Source organism: Rhea americana, unplaced genomic scaffold (assembly GCF_003343005.1).
Source record: "Rhea americana isolate MKP2758 unplaced genomic scaffold, rheAme1 scaffold_243, whole genome shotgun sequence".
Lineage (NCBI taxonomy): Eukaryota > Metazoa > Chordata > Aves > Rheiformes > Rheidae > Rhea > Rhea americana.
This window is the reverse complement of record NW_028186361.1, coordinates 856,000-882,207: the sequence shown is the minus strand read 5'-3', so window position 1 is coordinate 882,207 and position 26,208 is coordinate 856,000. Positions and strand designations below refer to the sequence as shown.

Sequence of the window (26,208 nt, the reverse complement as noted above, 5' to 3'; positions counted from 1 at the left end):
TGTTCCTAGCAATGATAAAAACCGACGCAATACATAAAGTGGCCTTAGAAAAGGTAAATATATTTAGTAGTGCATACACAAATTAACTGTTTGATAATGCTGTACAAGGCAGGAATATCTGTAAAGAAACCCTGAGCAAAAAGGAGGATGTAATTTTTATTTTACATTTATTGCAACATTATTTCTGGTATTTGTTTGCTGTATTGACTAATAAAGGAGTATGTTAAAAACAGATGTTAAAATAAAATAAAAGTGGATATTCTTTCCAGTTGAAGCTTGTTTAAAAATCTAGAGAAAGGAGTTCTGCCCATTAGCTTCAGCAAGAGAGGTGTAACATGGCTGAGAACAAGCTGAGCCTGAGTTACCCAGGACAACTAATTCCTTTAGCAGAAAGAGTGTCTTCTATCATCAGAAAGAGCCATCTGGAAGAGTGTTGGCTCCCTGCCAAGAACAACCCTTTTAACAACTGCTTGTTGTGCACTTTAAGTAATAACGTTCATAATGGCACAACCTGGAGTGTTGGTAAAGGTCCTATTGGAGGGGCAACATATTCCTCCTCCCTCAGCAACCGCAGAAGGATGTTCTTCTTATTCTTTGGCCAGTTATAAATGTGCGTGTTCTGCAGCCAGGTAGGCACATGTTCCTGAAAAATGAGGGGAAAAAAAATTGAAATCTCATAAATCCCACTGAATCTATACCAGAACCTTGCAGATTCCATTAAACTCTGCCAAGCAAGCATTCATTTTGTCTGTTCTAGACATTTCCTGTAACAACAAGAAGAAATTTTAATTTGGCTTCAAAATTGTATTTGGGTTCCTAAAGAAATGAACTTAGTATGATCTCACAGCTTGTCTGTCTCTCTTTCTCTCGCTGCCATCATGTTGGCTAATTTCAACCATGTTTCAAAGGAATTTGGATCTCAAAGATAGGCATCTAAAGGCTTGTGAAAATAAATACTGAAGAGGGAAGGGAGACACTTCAGCCCCTACCAGGGAAAGGCTGCAACCTGTGTCTCCCCCACAGCAGCTGCTGAAGACTCCTCGCACATGTTCAGCCTTGAGACAAGACTCTGTAGGGAGAAAGCAGGACCACAGGGAATGATTTCTCCTTCYGGGAGCCCATCTCTCCTCTCCCTTGCACCTTCCTTCACCAAGTGCAGTGCCCRCTGGTCACCTCATGAGCAGGAGGCTGAGGCTGGTGCTGAGCTCAAGGTGAGGCTGTTGCACCTGCAGATCAATGGGTCAAACACACACTAGCCCCCATGTCCTGGAGAAGATGCAGCCATTCAGAAAGACTTACCAATGCCTGTCAACATAACAAATCTGCGACCTCTCTGGCATAGGACAGTGAGGAAGAGGAACAGTCTGAAGGAAAGGAGCCTGCTCAGCTTGCATGTTCTCAAAGCCTTGGGGAGGTCTCCTTTCTGACAGCCACGGCTTGTAGGGGAGAAGAGCTATATTCACACCACTAATAAAATAGAGTCAGAGACAGATCCTTGGCCAAAACCACCCAGTTCTTGCCCACCACAGAGATGGAGAATTTTTTTGTGGTGCGCTCTCGTTGGAGAAGCCAGAACAAAGCCAGAAGTGAGCTATCAGGTAAGCAGTGTGAGCAGCCAGGATGTCCAGCACTTGCTCCCTGGCCCTCTTGTTTAACAGGGCAACATTTTACCAAAGGTGATTCCAGTTAGGAGCGGCACAGTCCCTGTCAAGCCAGTGGCACTAGCCAGGGGAGACAGCTGCTGGCATAATACCATGRCTCTGGCACCCTGCCGGGGGATGCCCTGGCATGGGCAGCACATTTCCTACCTGCCAGCAAACAACCTAGCTACAGTCCAAATCTTTCATTCCCAAGCCTTGTGCCTCTCCAGCTGGTGCTCTTCTCAGGGGCCTGTACAGCTGCAGGATCCAGGCTGCTCGTCTCCACTGCTCAGAGAGCTGGTTGCGTTAACTGGTGCTGCCACTTGGTTAGATTTGCAGTATTTATGTATAAGAAGGAGGTGAGCAACCCTGCTATCTACAGACCTGGGATTCTCACCTACATAGCATGTAAGGCTTTTGAACAAGCAGCTTGGTGAGCAGCAGTGGCCAAGAAGGCATGGGCTTCGGTGAAGGGTCTTCACAAAGTGGAGGATTTAAAATGTTRGTCCTGCAGCATTTCCTTGGCTAGGAGCATGAATAAGATTTCTTGCCTCTGCCTGCATGTCTGTTTTCACTAATCTCAAAGGAATGGATTTTAATCTTTGTTAACTTTACTCCTTTCACAAAGTTGTTTTAAATTGGCCAAGAGATTCAAAAGTTACTGGAAGAAAGAAAGGAACAGACAAGTATGTTTGCATGCACATGCACACACTTGCAGTCACACATACCCTTAACACATAAAAATTGYTTCTTTAATAAATGTTGTTAAGAGCCACAGGAGGCAGCGCGATAAGAATACAGCATGCGTTTACCAAACCAATCCTTTATCTGTCTTTGATAAGAAAATACATTTTTTGGAGAAAGGAAATGCAGTAGACCCGGTCTGTCTGGATTTCAGCAAAGTATTTGATATGGGTCCACATGGGAAATGATTAGGTAAGATAGAAAAGACAGAAATTAGTGTAAGAAATATGTAGTAGGCAAGTGGGTGTCTCCTGACAGCAGTACTACACACTCAGAAGTAGGTGTTAGGTGTCTGTTCCAGAACTGGTCCTGAGGCCCRTTTTATTTAGTATCTTCATTAACARTATTGCTGCAAAAAAAGCACCTGCATGCTAGTCGAGTTTGGTAACAGTTTTAAATTGAGGAGGTGTGTAGGCACAAGAGGTGACTATTGGAGGTGCTATTTTGACCCTGAGGGGTGTGGAGAAAGTGAGAAGGAGACTTGGTAGAGCTGTGGCCTTTTTCTCACCATGTGACACAGACTGTGTGTCATACCAGATAGGGGTAGTGGGAAAACGGTTCCAGCCCTTTTAAATCTTTTAAATCCAGTTCCATATCTGTAAGTAGGGAGGAAATTCAGCACACCATACGGAAAGCATTTGATAACTTTCAGGACTGTAATGGGAATACGACAGAGCGTGTTAGCGCAAAGGGCAGGGCYGCGTTTGCGGAGCGTGGTTTGAGCTAGCCGGGCTGCCTTGGCACAGACCCCGCTCACGTCATCCCTCCTGCTGGCTCAGCTGTGCCGGAGGAAACCTCCAGCAGAGGAGTGATAGCAAACATCTTGGGGCAATCACAGCTGAACAATGCTTCCCTCGTCGCGTGACCAGATCAGGAGGACACATTGCTGTTGACAGACTTGRTGCAAGCCTTGACCCAGGAAGACCCAGGTTTCCTTTATCGGTGTACAATTTGAGGCTGGAAATGCCGGTTCCACTGTAACTCTGTGTCATGTTTTTCCTCTCATTATTTGGACAACATAGATCATTTTTCCTTGGAGGTCAACTTACTTTCAAATACCAGTAGTGCTTTATTCAGATGGGATTAATGCTCTAGCATCCATGTCCCCAAATGAAACCTTCCATACCTTACCTCGAACTTTTCCAGAGCAGCTACAGTAGTACTTGAACACACACAGAAAAGGCCAGTGTAAAAAAGACAAATTGCCTGCCTACATCATCCCGTTTTACAGATACGTCATATTTGCATCCCTGGAATAGGTGTGAGTTTTGCAGGTACTGATACCTCCTCTCCTCTGACTGCCTGAAGGCTTCATTACTGCAACTTGCCCCAGCCTCCCTGGGTCTGGCACTCTCCTTTCACCTGTGATATCCTCAGTTATATTATCATTAACCAAACTGGTGAAGGTTGATGATATACTAAAGAAATGTGCGAAGAAAGAGCAAACCTTAACAGCAATAGGAAATGCTCATCTGTGTAATTTAGATGAGAAAGGCACCTCTCAAAAAACTCAAGGGAGATCAGGACTACACAGCAATCAGCAGGAAGGCTACTTGGAGACGGATGCTTTGATAAGAGCAGCTGAATAAACCAACCCTGGAAATTCCTTATAAATCACTGTCTGCGAACTGCTGTTATGTGCTAAATAGTCTTTTGATACACATAGTTTAGCAAAAATTAATGTAAGTTTATTTTTCTTGTGTTTGCCACAAGGCCCAAAGAAATGTATAGTGCCTGCTATGCCCTTTCTCTCTGCATCCCTGCGTTGGTTTTAACGTTTTATGTGCCAAATGGCCGCAGGCTCTAAGGTCTGTTTGCACAGTAAGTGCTCAAGGAGTCCCCAGAGTTAGGAGCAGGTCTGCCCTCTGTCCCTGCTCGAGCTTAAAGACTGGCTGAAAATACCATAGGTACCATTCATTCCAAAGAATCTCACATATTTTACAAAGGCAGGGACATGTTTTCAAGTTTCTGAACTGCTACTAAATCAGTGCCTAAATAAAGAACTTCTTTGCACTAAAATCAAGTGCTGTGGGACTTAATAGCCCTGCAAAACATTGATAGAGTTGTTTAAACGTTAACTTAGTTTACAAACTATCKGCACCCAAGTAAATATAAAGAATCTTTCCATCCTCTTCCAAAATGCAGCTGTACCTAAGTGTAACATGACAGCTACCAAACAGTGCACACAGCATTTAACGATGAAAAGTGAGTATGAACATAGTATGTCCATTCTACATTTGAGGGAAGAATGCAATTATCCAATGAAAAATGAGGCCATTTACCTTTTCTGGCCTTATAAAAATCCAAGAGATTCTACCAGCATGAGTAAGAAAGGTAAGGGATTCAATTGTATTACTTATTTTCAAATGAATCCTCAAAACCAATAAGAAGGGTAGATGAAATTGCAAGTCCTAAAAAACCTTATAGTTTGCCTTTGATGAGCTCATCAAAGTTCAAGCAATGGCACAGTACTTTAGTATTTATTGCCCTCTTTATTTTTATATTCTCAACCCACCCCCTTCTAGATCCTTACTTCACATCAGTCATAAATCTCTCCCATCACACTCATCAATGTAACATCTGGATAAAATTATAAAAGGGTTAATATAAAAAAGATGCTTGATAGATTGTCTCTCTCCATTTAAATTCTTTCAGTGCTCAAGACAATTTGAGTCTTAGTTATATATTCATCATCAAAAATACATTTATGTCCTGATACTTATATCGTGGGTGGTTTTTTCATATTATTTGTACATAAAACTGTAAACTTTTCATGTAAAATGTAGCTTAGAATATTAGTAGTGGGCTAATATGCACTGAGAAATTGAGGTTTTGATCTTCAAAATTTCACTGCTGCACTGTGATCAAAATGATACATGCTTAATTATGTAACAAACATATACCCTCGTTATGTTACCTTTTTAGCATTTGGAAAAAGCACAGGGATAAATCTGAAGTTCATACTTCCTTGTTGTATAAACTCAATCTGCATCTAGAATAGAACAAATTGCCATATTTATTGTGATTAATGTTAATTTTTCTGTACATGCATCTGACTCCTATGCATAAAAACATTCATTGCTTACTTAAACTGTTCTTCTGTTAAGTGATTTGATCTATTGCTGGTGGACTCTGGGTATCATTTTGTTTGGCCACTTATCTGATTCTTCTTTACTACAGAGAGGATACAGGAAAGATTTGTCAACATTTCTTGAGCATTTACAGTTCTTCAGTATGAAAGAATTGTGGTTTTAGCTGCAGTTGCAGTCCCATGAAATCCCTCTAGAGCCGATGAAGCCTGACTCGACTAAGGCCCCAGTTCAGTCTCCAGTAGGGTGAAAAGTTTCAGCTGGAGGCCAGCACAGCATCCGAGCCAGAACCCCATAGTCCAACCTGTCCCCACGTCCCAGAGATGCAGGCTGACTGCATCATGGGCTTTGATGGAGTAGTGCAGAGCGCAGCAAGCTGCTGAGAGCTTGTGTGTTGGCCACAGTTTCTGAGAAGTTTAGCTAAAGGATTAAACTCTGGGATTTGGCAGGTTATGGAGTGAGAAATGGGACAAACTGAGAACCGAGGGAGAAACAATGAGTTTCATGGTTCTGTGGGCTCTCCAGGGCTAAATGTCCACACTGGGGCTGACTGCAGAGAAAGGCCTCCATGACCCCCGGGCCCCTGCCACCCTGTGTCCCCAGGAGTCCCCTCCTCCGCAGCTCTCACCTCTAGCTTTCCAATTCCATGTTTCAGCCAGCTTTATTGCTGCCCCAAAAGAGGACTTCAGTTACAGGGTGGCTGAAGTGATGGGGACTGGTTTATAAGGAGCAGTCAGGCAGCATTAGATAAGATTGTGCTATGGGCTACRCAACAAGGGCTCAGAAAGGTGAAGGAGGGAAAAAACATAGGATAATAAAGAATATGGAGGAATAAGATGAGCATGTTTAATAGGATTTTTCTTTCTTGAACCTCTTAGCAGATGTTAATGAGCATACGGAGCTGATGAGAGGGAGGATTAATGAATTCCAAAGGGGGGTGTTTAACTATGGGGATTAGTGAAAACAAAGCACAGAACCTGCCATTTGGAGACAGATTTGTCTTTTGAGAAGAAGAGACAGAGTCTTTGTAAAACAGCAAATGCACGTCCTTGCTTACCATCCTGTGGATGTATTTAGTATGTAAGCCATGTTCATCCCTGTCCAGCTGGGATTCAGCCCCTTCCACATCCTGTTTGTATTTTGGACTGATTGCTATGATTATCATCACCGTCTTCTGTTAGGGAGAAAAGCACTTTTATGAAATTGGGAAGTGCAGCATGTTTGGTAGAGGCAGATCGGAAATCTGCCAGTTTGTATTTTAAGTGATCTTTATGTTCTTGGCAAACATGAGAGGATCTCATTCATTCTGGCAGGAAATACAAGGGAACTCGTACACTCGTTTTCCTCTTTATTTCTGGAGATCTCACAATATAGAATATCTAAATGTCAAGAGATATATTAACAGCTACCAGTTTGCAGTTGGAATCCCTCTAATAAAAAGCTACTTTTTATCAGTGTAGAGTGCATATGTACATACACAGGAAACCTATCTTCAAATTCAGACCTAAATGTTTTCCAACAGCTTATGTAAAAGTGCATCTATTTAACCCTTCGTGGCTTTTACACACAAAGACGCTAAAGGCTGTTGTCTGCAGAAACTACATCCAGGGCTTTCAGCAGCAGGGGTGCAAATGGTTATTGCTGATCTCCTTAGGGGTGAGAGGACAGATGACTCTGTAGAGCTGGGGGTCGTTGGAGATGGCCTGGGCTGGGTTACGGGTAACCTGCCAGCTCTGTCCCACCTTGCCTTGGCCGGGCCGAAGGCAGTGCTCCTTGCCCTGCAGCTACAGCTAGGATCCTGCCTGTGGCCTGTTTAATCCCGGCCGAGGCTGATCTCGGGTTTCCACGGCCATCCTTCMTATCTGGGAAATCTCTCTCCTCCTTAATGCTGGGCCAGTGAAGAGATTCAGCAGAGTAAAGCCTCCTATTTAGCGTTTAGCATTTAGTTAGGGCCTGTCTTTTATCTCTGCCACATCAGGCTGTGTAAGGCTTCCAAGTATGTGGCTTATAGTCAGCCTGGCACCTAATTAACTCTTTCCTTCTGTGCATTAGCAAGGGAATTTGCCCCATCACAGGGTCAAAAACTGTAAGGAACCATTATCCCTTGCTCTGACTTAACATACTACAGGATTGCTTTTGCTTGTGCCTGACGTGCGTGTAAGCACTTACAGATGTTGAGGGTTTGCAGAGGCATGCACACGTCCCCCTGCTTGTGTCCAAGCAGTCCCTCCTTGCTTGTGCATGGAAAGGTAGAAACTGCCTCCACAGTCAATGGAGGAAGACAGGCATGTCCAGGGGRTCAGTCAGAGAAGGACCCATCAGTATTTTAGATAGCAACATAGAAGCTACAGGTGAGAAGCAGGACAGACATTAACCGCTATTATGCAGCTTGGGATGAAACATGGTTATCTTTTTTTTAAAAAAATGTGCCTAGGTAAAAACACACACTATTGAAAAATGAGATTGATGAACAACTTGTCCAATGGCAGTTTCAGGCTGAATTTAACAGCCACACTKGAATTTGGCAGGAAGGGCCAGATTAGCACTTCATTTCTTTAAGAAAGATTTTTGGGATCATATGAAGCAGAAGTGAGTGAGATTTGGTTATATCTTCTATCTCAAGCCTCTATCATTTCCGTAGGGGCAGGGGAGGGCATAGCTTGCATTTTGATTCTGCTCCCATTGCTATTTGAATAATTTAACAGTTTTCCTCAGGTCACCTCTGTCGGGGAACAAGGTTAAATTGTCTTTACATACATCACTTAGGTAGCGTTCCATCCACTTAATGATGTCAATGCCTCGTACCGTGTCCTCAAATATATCAATCTGCAGGAGAATGAAAGTCTGTGGTTAGTGTCCTTTTGCCTTTTCTTCCCAGTTCATGGCTCTGGAAGGGTTCCCAGATGCCATCACTTTTCCCTAGTTTGAAAAGAAACATCACACGCCCACGTGTGCATGCGCATGCGCAATATCACCCCATTTCTCTGTGCTCCAGAATTGAGCAAGACGGGCGCTACCCAGAGCCGGAGGCAGTCTGCTACACAAGCACCTCTAGGCTCCTATGCAGCTGACTGTTCTTGCTGTCCTGCCCTGACAGCTCTGAGCCCCCCAGGCATTTTTGCTGGTTGGAACAGGAGACAATTGCTGCTGGTGAACATTAAATATTCAGCATTTACAAACCAGCTTTTTTGCTTCCATTAATGTTTCAGGAAGGTGGACAGCTGCCCGCCTCCTCTGTTTGTATAGCTGACCCCAAATGGTTGCATCAGAAAATTTTCTGGCTGCAAGAGTATATACTACGTGTCAAATTTTAGCTTCATCTTACACTAACTTTTCAGGGTATGTGGTGGGAAGTCAGCCAAGTCACTGATCCTGGAAGCAGCAAAGCAACCTTCAGTGAGAGGAGAGAGGTGGAGGACCTCACAGGACTGAATATGATCAACACCACTCACTTCCCTGCACTGTCTGTAAGCCAAGAAACTGGCAGTCAGTGACCTGGCCAGCGGAGTAAGTATTAACTTCTCCAGGCTTTTGACAGATGAGTCGTGTTCCTGTTTCAAGTCTTTCTTTTTCCCCTTTCCAAAAATAAAGACTATATTTTTTTCCCCATTTTGGGGGCACTTTAGTAGGTATATTATTCTGTGGCATTCTCCTCCATGAGTTGTCTGTCCACAAAGGTGCTCTTAATGAGCCTTCTAGTAGTCTTCTACTCTGTACCTCTATGCTGTTCATAGATTTCTTATGAATTGGTCGTATGTAGTACAGAACTGCTAGAGAGAAGCATAATTCCAGGCTCTGGAAAAAGTCTTTGATTCAGGAAAATAAATAAGCATGTGCTAAACTCCCACTGAGTCTCATTCGGTTTAATGATAGCCACTTGCTTAAATGCTTTCCTGAACTGAAGCCAAAGAATGAAGGTTGAGGGGTCAGATAGCATATGCGCTTGAAATAGGAAAAYATGAATCAAGATTTTGATGAACACTGAATCTTAGAGCCTCTGTGGATGGTTCCCTTAGAAAGGGCGGTTGTGATGAAGCAAACGTATGTGGAGTTAAATGAAAATCTGAATAGCTTATGGGATTAGACAGTAGGACATTGACCTTTTCAGGCCAGTGATTTTTGAATCCCTTTAAAAAGTATAATAAACCAAATGAAACCATGAGATAGCCTGTTTCATTAACTATGTGAAATACATTGGGTTTAGATCAATCTTTAGTAGGAAAGTATTCATATCTGAAGAACCAGCAATGTAACAGCATCTCAGAAAAGAAGCTAGGATGGGATGATCATGAAAACTGACCTTTTTTTTAATATTGCAGATTAAATATGAGGCAGCATTAATAGAATAGCTCATGAAAACTCATACTATTGCCTGTCTGGTACCTGGTGTCACTAAACAGAATTTTTCAGGGTCATTATTAAAGCCCATTTCAAAGTATAAAATTCACTTAAAAATATGAGCAAATGAAAAGTCAAATCATTTAACTTACAACTTTTAAATCCAAAGCCTAGTTCATGCCATTTGTATCTTACTTAATCTGCAATGCAGCGATACAGAAATAAACATTTGATAGAATATGTGTGCTCTCCGCTTCTTTTTTAAAAAAGGTCTCTTTTCTCCCCTGGTTGAAAATCATTTTTTTTCCCAGAAGGAATACTTACAGCAGTTTGAAAGCCATTTACAAGCAGGAAGTTCACAAATTTCATGACCTCCACGGCTGTGTCCACAGAATAGGTTATAAAGACCTTGCCTAGGAGGGAGAATCCATATGAATATGTGATGCATTAAAACAAGCAATGCAGAGAGCTAGACTTCCTTAACTCTCATTTTCCACTGTGTAATGGGTCCTGCCCACACCTCTTTTGCTTATTTATGAAATGAATGCGGGGTAGTGCAGTGGCTTGGGGGTGAACTCAACTCCCTGTCCAGCAATCTAGATTTAAGCTCCTACATACTTGCTGCCAGCAACCACACCTGCAGAAGCTGAAGAGGGCAACGTCGCTCAGTTGCCCACGCTGCCCCACTGCCAGAGCTTTTCCCCAGCCCGATAGCATAGGCAATACTGCCCTCACCCCACACTGGCAACATATGCACCCGCTGAAACCAGCACAGTGTCCTCCTAAGCCTCCCTCCTCAGGCTGAGAGCCATGCTGGCCAAGGAGCCCTTGCACATCCTCTGTACTGCCTCCCCCATACAGCAGCAGCAGCCTCCTGCGAGGCGCAGGATGGGCAGCTGAGGACAACAGCGTCTTTGACTGCTCCCACCATTGTGGAAGGAGTTTTCATACTCATTAAAGAATCGTAGATTCATAGGTCAGAAGAAGCCAGATGGTTAATCTAATCCAGCTGGCTGCATACCACAAACCACGCACATTTAGCCAGTAATTCCTGCATCTAGTCCATGCTAACTGATAAAGTAGGGCATATCCAAGAGTGCTATCAGGTGTCACAACTTACTCTTCAGGATGGAAAGCTGCAGCGTGGGACTTTGAAAGGTAATGTGCAAGATTAAAAGATAAATTAAAACCTGAAGAGAGATGTGGAGGGATCTCAGCAACAGTGTATCTCACTCGCTAGCCAGTACAGCATTTAAAAGGAAGCCAGCTTTTTCAACACATAACTTTCCCATGAGAGTTGAAGGGTGAGACTGTTTAGAAAGGCTCTTGCCCCTTGCAGGAACAGCCTTTCGCTATGGCTGGTGCCAAAGGTCCCGACAACAGGAAGAGCGGCTCTGCCAGCGCCTGTGCTGCCCTCAGCGCACACCGCAGGCTCCCTGCTGAAAGCCCTCTTCTCTGACCAGTTCAGGGAGAAACTGAAGTCAAGACCTGACATTTTTGTCTGGTTTGGGACAGGCAGAAACACTTTATCCCAAGGGCTTTSTTTGTTATTAGTGTTATTATCTTTTACTGTAAGCTTCAGTGCCGCCTGCATCAAAGGGACACACTGTTTAGCAAGGAGTCATGAAAACAATCTTAGCAGTATTTATTTTTTGTAAACAAAATAACAAGTAATTAATGACAATTATCTTTTCAAGATTCAAGAGAATAATTCTGTTCCGCCAAACATGAGCACCCACACCCTACAGATGTGATGACATTTTGCATTTTCTTTTCTTGTTGACTTTGTGTCTTGATGTGGTTGTGCCTCCCCCCAGCCCTCTGAGCTTTCCCACCTAAAGCTGTCAGGCTGCTCTGTAAAACCTTGCACAGAACAAATTTGCTAACAACTTACGCAACTCCTCGGGTAAATTGCTCGTTTTCAGAGTTCCCTTGGCTGCAGGATTGCTAAGAGGTCTTGGGACAGCAGCTGGAAAGGGAGCATTATCAGATGGACAACAGCATGCTTCATCCAGTCCACGTGCTTTGGGGGGTAGCTGACCATTAGGTAGTTGGTTATATAACTGGTTTCTAGAAAGAAAAGCAAGTGGGGATTTTAAAAACATTTGTTTTCAAGTAAAATTCTTTGTTTTGTTGTTGTTGTTTTAAAAGCACATTAAGAACTTCATCTGTATATTAACTGCAAAAAATTATTAAAAAACTGCTTGGCATTTATTTTTAGCTATTACAGCACCCTTTGAACTGAGCCTTGTTGCTACCTGGGTGATAGTCTACCACAAGACACAATTTATTGCAGAAGCAACATTAGCCACAGGAAGTAAATGCATCTCAGAGCTGAAAGCTGCTCAATTTGCAATTAGCAGAAGTGAAGAACATTTCTGAGTGAGAAATAATGCTGTGCCGTGGATGTGGTTACACATGCACTTGACCGGAGTGGCACCTGGGTAATCTGTTCCCACCATGTAAAGAGCGCTCCATGGTGACTCGGTCATTCAAGGCATGACAACCCTGGAGATGTCCTGTGCCGCCCAGGAGACGTAGTTCAAAGATGGAAGCTACTTTCTAGAGGAAAATGGGATATGGGGACTCCCAGTCCCCACTGTACACTCTGCCATGACTGGAAGTGTCTCCACTTTTGGACAAAAGTGCAGGTTTTGCTGAAGGGAAAGACTCTGGACCAGCAACAGCAGAGCCAGTGGGGCTCTGGACCTGCAGTTACCTTGCATAATGTCTGCTCTACCTTTAAAACAGACAGAGAGAAAGGGATAATTTTAGGCCGCTTAGCAGTTCTGTTCTTAGTGTACWTTGGGTTTGCAGTTTGAGCCAACAAGAAGGGCAATTTGTGCAGACTTTTCAATGAAGTGTGATCTGAATCTGTGGGGCTGAATCGCTGGACGAGCACTAGGTTTCTCTGAGAGCTTTTCTCCACACAGCAGTGATATTTAGTCAATCAAGCGCACTCTTTTTTCCTATGCCTTTCTTAAGTGAATGATGACAGTCTGGTCACAGCATGTTTTCTGTTGTCACATTAAGATTTGGTTTATTCATTTTGGTACAGATGTTTTCTGTTACAAAATACTCTATAGGCAAATACTGCCAACATATAACTGCTGTTCCTGGAATCAGCATGCAAACAGCAGTAACTCAGCCACAGGATAGATCTTGGCTATTATGAATGTCTTTTAGAAGAGGAAAATACAGAGAAAAGCAACATACACCTCATCAAAGGCCACAAAATTACCCTGTGGTTAATTTACAGATCTTCCCAAAACTTCATCTTATACAACAAATATGTCAAATATTAGGAGTCTGGTTTTGAATTTTACTAATTCCAAGGATACCAACTACTTTTCAGTGTTTCTGTGCTTTCAAACTCTTCAATGCAGCTCTCTCTACTGCAGCTACTGCCTTATCTTAATGTTACTTTTTTGCTACAGCCCATAGGCTTTCATGAGCACAATGATTCTGTCAGCTGCCCCCTTATGTTGCTAGTTCTGCCTGTTGTCTCAGTTTTCTGCCAGGGCTGTGTCACTTAAGCGAACATTTTCAAACACAGATGCCTCTACATTTAGCACCTTTACCAATCTTTTGGCACTTCAATAAAAATGGTCAGCTGTTCAGATGTGCTAAATACCTGCAGTTTCAATCTGACTTCAGGCAAATAAGCCTTGAGAAAGCCCTGCATAGATAATGTCTCCCATTTGTTAATAACATGTTTTTAACAGAAAGGATCAAATTAATCTTTGAAAAATAGGCAAAAAGCCCCAGAGGAAAAGTGCTAGACGTGAGATGTTCTATTACTACATGAGCAATCCTAGAAAATGCTGCAATGTAGAGATACATCAGCGACAGGCAAGATTTCCTCCATTTTCCTGTGTGCTGCAGAAGAGATAAGGAGGAAATCACTGAATGCCAGAGACTGAGGAGTCCGAGGCGGGTGCACTGTAAAGCCGGAGACCGCAGTGAACCGCTGAATTGACCTTTCCTCTCAAACAGGACAGCTCTAAGGTTTCAGCTGAGATATTTTCAACCCCTCATCCCTTTAACCTTTAAGTATTTATCTTTCTTAATGTGTGCATTTCAGGACGTGCTGCAGCAACATATCAGGTAACTGGCTTTGAAGTTCCTCAGGGTAAGGTCAGGCCCCTGCTGCATGTAAAATAGCAAATAAATAAAACTACCCCACACTTCACATATCCTCCAGCAAGCCAGGTATCCTAACATTGCAAAGCTTTAGAATTATTGGTTAAAAGCCCGTAAAACATTACTATAGGAGCTCCCACGGCACATAGCTCCCTGGAAGCATACTTACGGGAATCGCGGATGGGCAGGGGAGGAGCACGGCCTCTGAGGCAGTCGGTCTCCAGTGCCTTTAGGGGTGCGAAGGTTAGAGTAATTTGGGATGACTTGCTGGGCCGGACAGATAACTCTCATGCATGGTCCAGGAACAGGAGGAAGTGGCTGAGATGTATGTGCAAAATGTTGGTAAGGACTTCTGCCATCTAGGAGGGTGAGACAATAATAGCAACTATCATTTCAAGCAATATATTTTTGCCTCAGTTTAGGTTTATCAGTTCCCAGGCACGTCTTCCGTTATTTCTAGGGAAAACTGCAGCAGTTTTGAGGCATTTGCAGGATGCTTAGCTTGAAAGAAACAACATTAAGGAAAGCTTTTACAGTCTGAAGTTTCCTATTTCCCTTTCACATACAATATGGTTCAGCTTCCCACTGTGGGTTGGACTGTTGGGATAACTGACAGTTAAATATTGAGGGCTGCTTTGTCCCTGTACTTAACATGCCTCAGTATTTTTTTTAATTWCTTTTTGGCAATAACTTGAGAAAATGAATCATCCTAACATTCTCATGAAAGCAGATGAAAAAACCTGGACCGAATCAGTTTGCAACGCTAAGGCTAAACAGACTGAGATTACTGTAAATGAAAAGAGAAAAAATAATCTCTTGGTTTGTTACTTCTCGCTGTATGAATTTTCTGCCTAGCTGACCTTTTAAGGCCTTGCTGCTGGTCCTGTTGCCATCCAGGAGGCTGCAGGGGAAGCCTGAAGTGAGAATTCAGCTTAAGCAGTTCTAAAAAATCTTACTGTCATTGGCATCGAGTGCTGTTTAATAACTAATGTATGGTGGAACTGTTGGCGTAAGCTGAAAAAGAAGGCAATCTAGGCTGCTGGTTTCCCAGACAGGAAAAACTATTTTTTTTCAGTCTTTCTGCTTGCAGTTGTCATTAGGCAGCAGCTCTGCTCACTTACAAGCTGTTGTGCAGAGATCAAAGTCCAGACTGGCAGGGCTTACTAGCTTGAGCACTGTGTGATTATGGTGTTACGAGCTGGCTCCGAAAGCTGCAGTACTCAAATACTCCTTTTTTCCTAGATTGGTTTTTTTAAATTCTTTTAGCTACTTTGGGGTCATACTTTCCTCTTCCTAGCAGCCACAAGGGCTATATATATATATGTTTTAAGAGATGAAAAGCTTTAATGAAACCAGCCAACTCTAGGAGACAGTACTTTAAAACCGACCTCCCAGCCCTGCAATTACAAAGAGATTCCTGATGAAATTGTGAGAGTTGGCAACATCCTGTTCCTTGAGATTGTTGTAGGAGATGTTTTTTCCTCCCTCTCAGCTATTTGTAACAGGACAGGTGAAAGGAGGCTGGGAGAGCAAAGAACGAACATAGATACGGGTTCTGATGGTGTTCTTCATGACCAGCTCTAGGAAAACTGGCATAGCTCTGGGAAGATTCAGTTCAGTTTGAGGGGTTTTAGGCTGGCTGCTTCTTTGGGATCTATCTGATGCTATAGGATTTTAATAGATGTAACCACTGTGGTCAGGTATGCGTGATCTCAGACATGAACAGCTCTCATATATATATGTCTGAAACACTGGTCCCTGGGCACATAGTGCTCCTGAGAGGATTGCTTTGATTTCAGATGTAGTTTACTCTTGTATCGCAAGCAGCAGGTGTCCAGAGCCAGGTCAGAGCCTATGGGCACAATCCGCACTATTGCTATTGCCGGGGAGAGGCATGTTGTAACATACTGCCCAGCTTTGTTGTGGGTTGCAACTGCTGAATAATGATTTGATATGCAAGGAGCTGCCAGGAGGTGAATTATGCTGCACCAGGCATGTGAGAAACAGGAGTACAGTTGCCAGCTTCTTGGTCCTGACCAAATCTGCTCCAACCATCTGAGTTTATTTTATTCTTTTTGCCCTCTGGATATGGTTGAAACACTAGTGATTTTTCTAAAGAGAGCCTTTCAGAGTTCCTGCTTTACAACAAAATGGTCTCATTCAGTCAACGCCCTCTTTCTCACCATGGCTGCATGTGGAGGAGGTAAATAGTGAGGGGTATTGTGCAACCGACTCTTCTTCTGCTTAAAGCTAAACCAAGCTGAAATGAGGAGGTATGAACAGAAGAACAGAGGACGCTCTGTGAATGTTCAGCTGTCCCAGCTGATGGAAGTCCATCTGTGGCCCTTTCCCCAACATGAAGTCCCAAGATCAGAGGCAACAGCTGAGGCTCTGATACTCTGTCTTATGCCTAATGATAGCACTTTACTGGAATGACAAAACTCTTTAAACAGATGTAATATAAATGTTGTGGAGTCAACAGAAGGTTAAAAAAAAGGCCATTAGAACAGGCCTGCAGCTTTTTATTACAAAGTGAGCCCAAAACTGGTTGGGGCCTCCTGAGTCTAATGTAATATGAATTATATTAAAACAATGATATTGCTGTTGAATGTTCAAAGCTCACTTCATAACAGATAAAAATCTCAGTGACTGAAAAGGAATACTAATTAATAGCAGGCTGTAAACTGCTTCGTAGTCTCCAAGAGCCAAAATACTCATATTGACTGAGTCACGTTAGCGTTCAGTGATATGCTCACCAGCAGCCAGCAGCTGAGAGGTGTCCATTTTAAGTAATGAGCTTTCATTTCAGCTAACAAGAGAAAAAAAAATGTGGATGATGGATGACATACTTTTTTTTCAAGTAGAAATAAAATACTTGGATTAGCTTGGTCATAATGCTGGTAGACACTACTTAAAGAGATCAAAGGTAGACATCCATCCTGATTTTGGCAGGAAATGCTCAACTTTCTTTGGAGATCCAAGYTAGAGCAAGAAAACCTATGAAAACAACAGGAATTAAATCAGTATAGGAGGCTGCTGAATGACTGATGCAAGGAGGAAGGAAATGACTAGAATATGAAATAACAGCAGGGAGAAGGCTGCATATACTCAGTTTGTGACCAAAACCAGATTGTTTCTAGGCAAAAGCATTAGCCTTCATCTGATGAGTAACTGAGCATTTTAACTTTTTATCTGGCTCAGAGGTTCTGCATCAGCAAGTCCACTGGCATAACCCTTAAATCTGGAAATAGAAAARTGGATTGCAAATAAATATTTTAAAATGCTAATAATTGCATGTGGTAAAGGAAGTACAGCAATGATGGCTGTGACATCCCAGGAAAACCTCACGTGGGGGTAAGCYGTGTCACTTACATGGGTGCTGCGGGTGTTGCTCCACTGGGCAGTGGTGCCTAAAGCAGCCGTGAGCCTGTGATGAAATGTTAGGATGGGGCAAGTGCTGGCACAGAGRATGCTGCTGATGCTCAGGTCCAAAATACTCTCTGGAGATCAGGGGTCCTGGAAGGTCCTGGGGGTTCAGCACAGACACCAGAGGTAAGGGGGGCTCTAAGTGCCTGATGCCCATGATGTCTCGTGACTGGGAATTGTACCCCGTATCCACAGTTGCCAGCTCTGCTGGTGCTCTGTTTTCTGAGGGTTGTTGTAGCTGTAAACTCCCTTGGCTGCTGTCCTCGAGCGAATCCTCAGGAACGTCAGACAAACTCTTGTTCGATTTACTGGAATTGTGCCCTGTGTCAGCTGAAAGCTGAGATCTCAAATGCCCACCTGATTTTTCCATAGCTAAATGRAGCGCCTTGGAGGGACCTATTCTGGCTATTGATTCATGAGGGGAACAGAAACGCCCATCTTCATTGGCACTTTTTGACCATAACCTGCCATCTGGCTCCACGGCTGCTACATCGGACAGTGCAGGCTGGTGATGTGGTGGTGCTCTGCAGAGGCATGACGGTCCAGCATCGGGCTGAGGCATTTGAGCAGCTTGAGGTCCCTGGGGCTCCTCATTCTCCATATGCTCACCAGAAGATTGTGAAGCCTCTTCCAAGGCATGTTCGGCAAATGGGGACCACATCACAGATTCATCCACTTCAACTGGTACGCTTCGACTCACAAAAGCACCTGAAAAAGCAGCAGAAAAAACAATGCAGACTGACAGCCATGCAGATAAACACATATCTTCAGCCATCACTCAATGACTGTGAGCCAGAATACTGAAGAGCAGAGTATCAAAAAAGCATTTATATTTTTTAAAAAGACAAACAGAAAACAAGACAGGTCTGGCTGAATCTGAAAGTGGAGGGTTAGCTGGAGTATGGTAGCACAGAGTTACTGTTTGGACTCACCTGACATGGAGGCCATTTCCAAGTTTTACAGTCACACTGGAAATGAGAGTCAACTGTCTTACTGCAAGGCCAGAATTCTCTAGCAAACTGGAAAACAAGAGAAAGTAAGMTTGTAAGCATAGTACAATTTCACACAGACAATAATCCAAAAATAACTCTATCTYAGAGACTGAAAAAGAACACTGGTTAGAGCTCTGGAAATCACATTTCGCAGAGCAGACACTTTTATGGGATTTCTGGTACTTACTGTTCCTGCTGAGACTGGGAAAAAAGAATCACATGAACTGTCTCTCTTAGGTAATATTTTGCACCTGACAAAAGAGCAGCCTATTTAGGTCTGGAAATTTGGTTCAGAGATACTCCAGAGAATACAATCACTTACAATATTTTACTCCAGACTTTCTAATAATAGCTACATATTAGATCTTCAGATGTAAACTTCACCCCACCCCTAGCTGAGTAATTTTGATTCTAAAGCTAGTTTCCACATATTGTTGCTTATTTTGTCAAACTAGTTCATCCATCCTTTTATTATATGGTTGTTGTTATTTTAAATTGTATAGAATTAAAAGACAATTTAGAGACCTGAGCTATTGTTTGGACTTTTCACCATTTTCAGATTGGAGCAGGCTCCAAACAGCAAAATTATCATTTCCTTTTAAAGGAGCTTTCAGTAAATTTGGTCCTGTCAAATGATTCTTGAYGGATCATGCCTCTACACCACCTTCGTTCAGAATTATAGAAGCAATTATATATGAATTATATGCTGTTGCTGTAGCATTTTGGGGAATGAGACGTGCAAACTTTGTTACAAGGTTACACAGAGCATTCTGTTTATCCTGTACCTGTGCCTCCTGTACCTATTACCTCTGGCAATAAAATAAATCTCATTTCTTTTTGGTGTGACTCCTCATACGGGGCCTGCTGGAYTGCAAGTGAGCAGCTGAGCTCATGTGGGAACCGGGAACAGGTCGGTCCTGAGCCAAAGCTCATTTGCCCTGAGCCGCGAGGCCAAACTCGTGAGTTGGGCACGGGGCGGCGACAGGCTGACAAGGTTGTGCCGCTTTCAGTACCCGAGCCTGTGTCTCCCCAAGCTGTGGCACAGAAAAGTATCAGYGCATTTGACGTTAGCTTGCTGATCTCTGTACTTGGTTCCTCCTGTGATACAGGGATACAGGTCAAGTTGTTCTGAGCAGATTTTATCCCTTGCCTTGGGGTATGGAGAAAGAAATCTGGTGCTCATCTTTTTCCCAGCTGTTTTCCATCTGTCACACTGGAGAAGCCAAAATCCCAGGTAGGAGAGGGCCCTTGACAACAGAAATTGAGTTAAAAATCTGATAAAGAAAGGCAAATTCACAAGAATTTTGAAGAACTTCTGGCAATCCAAGGATTTATCTCAGCTTTATCCACGCTACTTTGAACGGAAAGTCCCAATGAAAAACGTGCACAGTGTTCAAAACACTTGAGCAAGAGCGCAGAGAACTGTAAGTAGCRTCCTAACCCTTGCCTTGGCTCCCACAGCTCTTTTGTAAGCACAAAGAACATGCCCCTTCTCCTTSGAAGGAGGAAAGGTAAGCTCTTTCTGGTTAATCTTGAGGTGCACTGGATAAAGCACTTGTTATTTCCATTTCAGCTGCTTTTCAGTAGCCTACAAATATTATTGCTTTGCAGCAGAGAAGAAGAAAATAATCCAGTGTAAGGACCCAGTCCAGCCYGGCAGCAAATCCAGTTCAGCTCTCTCAAGGGCTGGCTGCAAAGGGACATACATGGTACAAAGGCTCTGCTCTCCAAAGGGCCTCAGCCCTTGTTACTGTCCTATCTGGAGCCGTAACTGTTTGAGAGCAAGGAGGTTCCTCCAGTCTTTGTAGACTAATGCGATAAAGCCACCAAAATCCGCCCAGAGTCGTCTCCCAGACAAAGACTTAAGGTTTTCAGGGGCTCTGCAGCYAGTTTTCAAAGCTTATTGCAGTCAACTCTCTCCTATCTGCTGGCAGTTTCTCCCAGCAGTTTCCACACGGACATGGTGGATACAGATGCAGCATGGAGGCTTCACACAGCAGTGCCATCCCTGTGCTGCTCTCCTCAACCCCGAAACCTGAGGACCTTGGCACAGGATGCCCAACAGATCGGCCCCATAAGGGCTCACCGGGTTCTGCCATGCGAAATCTGTGCTAAAAAGCAACTCTGACATTTCTCCTTGGTGGAGGAGAACTTCTTGCTGCAGAAGCTCCCAAGCACTTCCATATGAGACATAGATATTTTATCTGGCCTTCCCATTATCCAAGCTATTGCTGCCCTATGTTCATCTCAGGTGGCATTCACATGCTATATGGCAGAAAAGAGGCTTTAGACTCATGCTGATCAGCTCAAATGACATAGAGGCCTGACTGAAAGTACTGCTGGCATAGAAAATTCTGCGTACACCATTTACTAGGAAGTAAAATAAAAACTGTGCTTTGCTGCTGCTGGGCTGCCATGTAAATATTCCTGCTCTGTGTAACTGAAAACCCATCTCTGCAGAAGATTTACCACATATTCAAAATGCATATCCTGTGTTATAACAAGCATGTCCACAAGAAGAGTTTTCCTGACATAATTACAGTAGCACAAATATGCTGGTAAATTTTCCTGTGGGGCCACTTAGTTGCACCAGCGTAGCGACCACGCTGCAGCTCTGACAGCTACACCCCCGTGAGCACGAACACAGGCTGTCGTCCCAAGCTGGCTCCTTTCGTTACAAGCGCCCTGGCCGAAAATCCTGACAGTCGGCTCACCGCCGTCATGCCTCTTTCCTGCCCGTTTGTAGCTCTTTTCCTTTAAGCCGCTTCCCTATGACTGGCCCTGCTAGCTGAGTCACTGCTCTGTGACAGCAATAACTGAGGTTTTTCCTGACGGGAAAGGGAAAACTTTGAGCTCTCATAATCAGCAAATGATTATGACGGGGACTCGTGCTGGACTGTTCTTTGCAGAGAGGCAAAATGTTATTTACCTGGGAACTTTGCTCAGATCACAGTTTAAATGATACCATAGTGCRGTCAGGTGACTCACCCGGACAATACAGCCTAAGGTCAAATTTACACTATTCGGGAGGTAAAGATCCTGAGTGGTCCCCTGCAAGACTTACAGAAGCACCTGCGGAGGCTAGGTTAGGTATGAAACGCTGCCTTTTGCATATCTGCTCAACTAAACCACTTTGCAAAGCTGGCCGTTAGGGCACTTGGCTTTGAAGCGCTTGCTCAGACCTGCCTCGACTTGTGGCTSTCGCTGCCCGTTTGCTCCATTGACTTGACCCAACAGCATATACTGYGGGAAGTGAATGACCGTCGCTAAAGCAGCATAAAGCATATTGCAAATTCTTACTCTCTCCACACAACAGGTTTGGTGAACAGGCTCCTTGTGACAAATTCTCACTARTATTTCTTCAGGGCAAACTCAGCTGCGGTGTGACTGGGTACAGCTCCACCTGTTCAATAAAACATTTTGTCGGAGCGTCCCATCATTAGCTATAATCGTTATCAAATATCTGAACAYGGCCTTTCAGAAACAAATTTGAAATGTCTGACATGTTCTGATATTTCTTTGATGGTCTCTGAAGTAGTCAGATCAAAATGCTTGAAAACGCTTCGAATCCAGACCGCCTATACTCAACAGCCTGCAGTTCAGCACCATGACTCATTTCCAGCAAGGAGAAGAAATAGATTTCTGCGCAGAAACCGAAAGCACATTTAAAGCCCAGGGAAATAAATGGGAATCTTTCTGTTGACTTTGACACATTTTGCATCAGTTGTCAAATGGGATTTAAAGGTTACTAAGCTCCTTTGGAGACTACAACCTCCAAAGTTTTTTTTGCCTTTTTTTTAGTCCCATTATGAACATCTGGATATCTGTGAAATGTATCTTACACAGCCTACATGAACTTCATGACAGGCAAGCCATAGACAGAATAAGGCAGACTTCTTTTCTCCAAATTTATTTAGTGTATTTACTCTCCATTTTGGACAAAGGATTTCTGTTGAGATTTTTAACTATTAAACTGTATTGCAAATGACCAGCCACCAAGTTCTCCAAATGGCATACACTATGATACTGTAAAAATTGTTTTCCTATGTTTGACCCTCTAAAAGGATAAATGCCTCTTTATCTCTTAAATCAACTTCATATTTATGACTGCCTTATCTCCTTCCTGTGTAACATGAGTCAGATATTATGAAAACTATTCCAAACATCTGAGCAATAATAATTCGATCAGGCAGGAGAGAAATCTGATTCCATCACCGATGGTTTTTTTCCTTCAGAAGCTTCTGGGCTTTTTTTTTTTTTTTTTTTTTTTAATTTGCTTAGACCCTGGTGCAGGAGAGTTGGGCAGCACAAGAGTTGGGCTCCGATGCATACACACAGCCCCTGCTTCTGCAAGGCCAAGGCAGCAGGCACCGAGGTGCGGACAGGTTTTAGTGTTAGAACAGACACATTGTTAGAAAGGAGGAGAAGTGACTTCAACATCGTCCTCTCGCAGTGGCTCCGGCTGAAGGAAGAAGCTGTTGCAGCAGCAGAGCTCTATCTAGAGATGTAGCCGAGAGGATAAATGAACCCCAGGACACCCTGAACACTTCTTGAGCAATGTTGGCAGCCGTGTTTGGATGGGAATGCCCAAGAGAAAATCCCTGCGCTGCTGGAATGTTACAGATGATTCAGAAACAATTCTCCCTCTCCAGCCAGTGCTTCAGAATGTTGTTTCCAAGAGCCCCAGCTTTTGGTAAAAGACTCAACATCGAGGCCATTATCCAGTATTTTACTCATGGTGTAGAATTTTGTTCAGTTTCCTTTGACTTTTCTATTTAACTTATCCTGCGAGTATAGTTAAGCATAGGCCAGAAAAATAACTTGTTTAGGTCCCCAGTGCTGAAGAATTAGGGTAAAGGAATACTTCAGCATTTCTAAATGTCCTCAGAAATCTGTATCCTGATCCTTTTTCTGGCACTGAGACCACTGGAAAATGTAGATTATGCCCAACTCATTTCCAAAGACTCTACAATATCAAGGAATACAATCATATTGCCAGAAAGCTCCAAGAATTTAATATGCCCCTTGCACCCATAAAAATGCAGAAGATTACTGATAACCAGCTTGAGCTTTTGCTTGTATTTCTGCTTACAAGGTGAAGAGGCCCTTCCTAAAGGAGCAGAGTAGCCAAGCCCAAACTGCTCTTGGAAATGCCGAGAAACCTTTACTTAAACAGCCCAGTCTCTTGCTCTTCCTTCCTCTGCCCATACATGCAGTCCTGTAACGTGCATGAATTTAGCAAATAACCTTGCTGGGCTGGTGCTCAGTGAGCTGTCTGGCAGAGACTCAGCCTCTTGTGACTCAGCTCGCTTGCAAGGCTTCCCAGGCTGAGAGAGGTTCTTCCATTTTGCCTGCCAGACAGCCTGAAGGGACAGCTGCTCAAACAGGACGTCCAGCCACGGACGCTCAGCTCCCATCAGCGGTGTCATCTTCTTGCCCTACACAGGGCTGCCTTTGGCTGCTTCTGGGAAGCTTCAGGGCAGGGACTGAATGGAGGGGGAAGTGGGGAAYGAATACTTTTCCAGGTCAACAGAGATGGCCTGAGCATCTGAGTTCAAAGCAAAGGTCCAACTCCCCTAGCAAACATCCGACAGAGGCCRTGGCTGGCGAGGGAGAGGAAGGGTGTTGGGTTCAGGCCCATCTTTGCAATTTTCTTGCGGTCAATTGTGAAATCCTTCAGGCATTCCTTCTATTTCCCAGCATGAAGACATGTCAAGATCTACTGTCCCAAAACACACACTATCTGCTTTTGATTAGAAAACTTCTGACAGGGAAGAAAAAGAAAAGAAAATCTGCAACACGAGCAGATCTGCACTCCCAGGCACTTCCAGAGGGAGGGAATAATATCTTTGCTCTTTTGATTAAAAACATATTTGTGTGCATTAGTGAAAAGGAGAACATTAGGATGAGAAAGGCACCTCAGCTTCCTTCATACGCAGCGCACAAGTGAAGGGGTTTTCATTTACAAATGATGGCGTTACTTCTGAAATAGCATGGAYGCAGATTAAGGCGAAGCTGAGATCACAAGGGGTGGGGATGGACAAGAATTCCTTGATTTCCAAACAGTTCCTGTGTACTTTGGCTGAATCATTTAAACTCTCTTGTAGTGCAGATATCCATCTGTAAGATGGGAATAATTGGATGCAGAAGCTGCAAGCTGTCGTGAGGATGCACGCACCGAGACCGCAACAAGTACTGTTGTGATGGGGTACACACGTACGCTTATGCAAGTGCCGCTCTTTCTGCAGAAATATTAGACACAACTCTCTGTAACCCGAACAGCACGGCGAAGGAAACACAAGCCAAGCAGTTTCACTCCACCACGAAGAATTTTGGCTGCTCTCTCTCACCACGGACGCTTACCCTCTCCCTCGGGTACCTTCCACAAAGATGACCAAGGCACCGTGTCGTGTTCCCAGTCCCAATTTTAATTAAGCTCTCTGGGACAGGTAATGTTTGTTTTTACTACTTCTGSGGAAGAGCACAAAAACAATACGAAGGCAACCTTCCTCTTCAGCACTGACTACCTGCTCACGCTTACGTGCAGCCGCAGCACAAGGTCTACGCGTGCCGGGCGAAGYGTCCAGCCCTCCCTGCATGACAAACACCATGTTCGCTACTGCCGCTGCGCTGGGCTACCGGAGGGCCGAGGCCAGAGCGGAGCGGGGACTTTGAAACTTCGAAATACGCAAAACAGAGACTCTAGGCAGTAAATAGGAAGAAATTAGAAGCGCAGCACCCTGGGCCAGCATCCAAACGGGCTGCTCAGACACAGGCAGAGTCCCCCGCCGCGTTTCTAACAGTTACCAAAAAGGAAAATATCTGTAGAGATTTTAGGTATCTATTTATAAGCATCGTAAAAACGCATTTGTTTTCCGCACGGTGTTTCCCACCCATCTCTGGCGCTGATAAAACTTCCGTATRCACCCAACAGCCCCCCCAAACCAGGATATGCTGCATCCCTCGGCGTATCCGAACCGCCCCCCGAGGCCGCCGGGGGTTGGCAGCGAAACCCTGGCTCCCACCGGCTCCCCGAGCACGAGGAGGCCCCGGCGGTCCCCGGCCGGCCGTCGCGCCGGCGCTCTCCAGCGGGAGCTGCCAAGATGGTGGCGCAGGGCCCGGAGCCGAGGCCCCCACGGCGAGGCCCCCACGGTGGGGCCCCCACGGCGGGGCCGGTGCCTCCGTGCCCGAGGAGGYGGCAGGGATGGGTCCCAGCTCGCGGGCGTTCCCCGGGCGGCCGCCTAAGCACGCGGGCCCRGCGTTTCGACACCAGGCGCCTCGGTGCCCCAGCGCCGTTTTTTTTTTTAAAAAAAAAATGCAGTGAAACGCCTGAAACATGTTGCAACCATCTGTGAGAGTCGGTCTATCAGCRCCGGGAGGGGGGGAGGCGGAAGAAATGTGAGCAGAAACTTGAGCAAATCCCCCTCCTCCCCCCRRCCCGGCCCGGCCCGGCGGAGCACGACGCGAAAGCGGGTGGCGAGCGGCGGCCCCGCGCCCCTTACCTGGGGGCGAGCCACGGGCTGCGGCGCCTGCGTCCCTCCGGCCGCTCTGCTCCGCCGCCGCGGCCGGGCCCTCTCCTCCGCCCGGATATTTCTTTTTCTTTTTTTTTTTTCCCCCCCCTCCTTTTACGACACCCTCTGGGCCTCTCCCAGGTGAGCTGCAGAACGGGCTCGGCGGCGGCGGCAGGAAGAGGAAGGCGCAAGCGGCGGCGGCGCCGGGAGCGGAGAGCGGAGCCGCTGGCCTCTGTCCATCCCCTCTCCGTCCCCTCCGTCCCCTCCTGTTGCGAGGCCCTGGACAGCTGCCCGCGGTCCCTGAGCTACGGGGCATCGCTGGAAC

General features: G+C 44.7%; 1 protein-coding gene across 4 annotated transcripts; it reads right to left on the bottom strand.

Moving 5' to 3' along the window:
* Nucleotides 1–34: 34 nt before the first annotated feature.
* TRAF3IP2 (TRAF3 interacting protein 2) lies at nt 35–26,143 on the bottom strand. Of its 4 annotated transcripts, none has more exons than XM_085306640.1 (10): nt 25,875–26,143; nt 18,313–18,399; nt 17,327–18,088; nt 14,124–14,313; nt 11,706–11,881; nt 10,136–10,224; nt 8,231–8,299; nt 6,531–6,647; nt 5,302–5,376; nt 35–643 (listed from the first exon to the last, which is right to left on the bottom strand). In XM_085306640.1, exons 2-10 carry the CDS (start codon nt 18,326–18,328, stop codon nt 497–499), a joined length of 1,641 nt encoding a protein of 546 aa, XP_085162766.1. In that variant the 5' UTR covers nt 18,329–18,399; nt 25,875–26,143; the 3' UTR covers nt 35–496. The 4 variants fall into 4 exon arrangements, 3 of the variants coding, with proteins under 3 accessions (XP_085162766.1, XP_085162769.1, XP_085162768.1); XR_014896055.1 differs by lacking the exon at nt 35–643 and adding an exon at nt 5,471–5,558; XM_085306643.1 differs by lacking the exon at nt 5,302–5,376.
* Nucleotides 26,144–26,208: the final 65 nt, after the last annotated feature.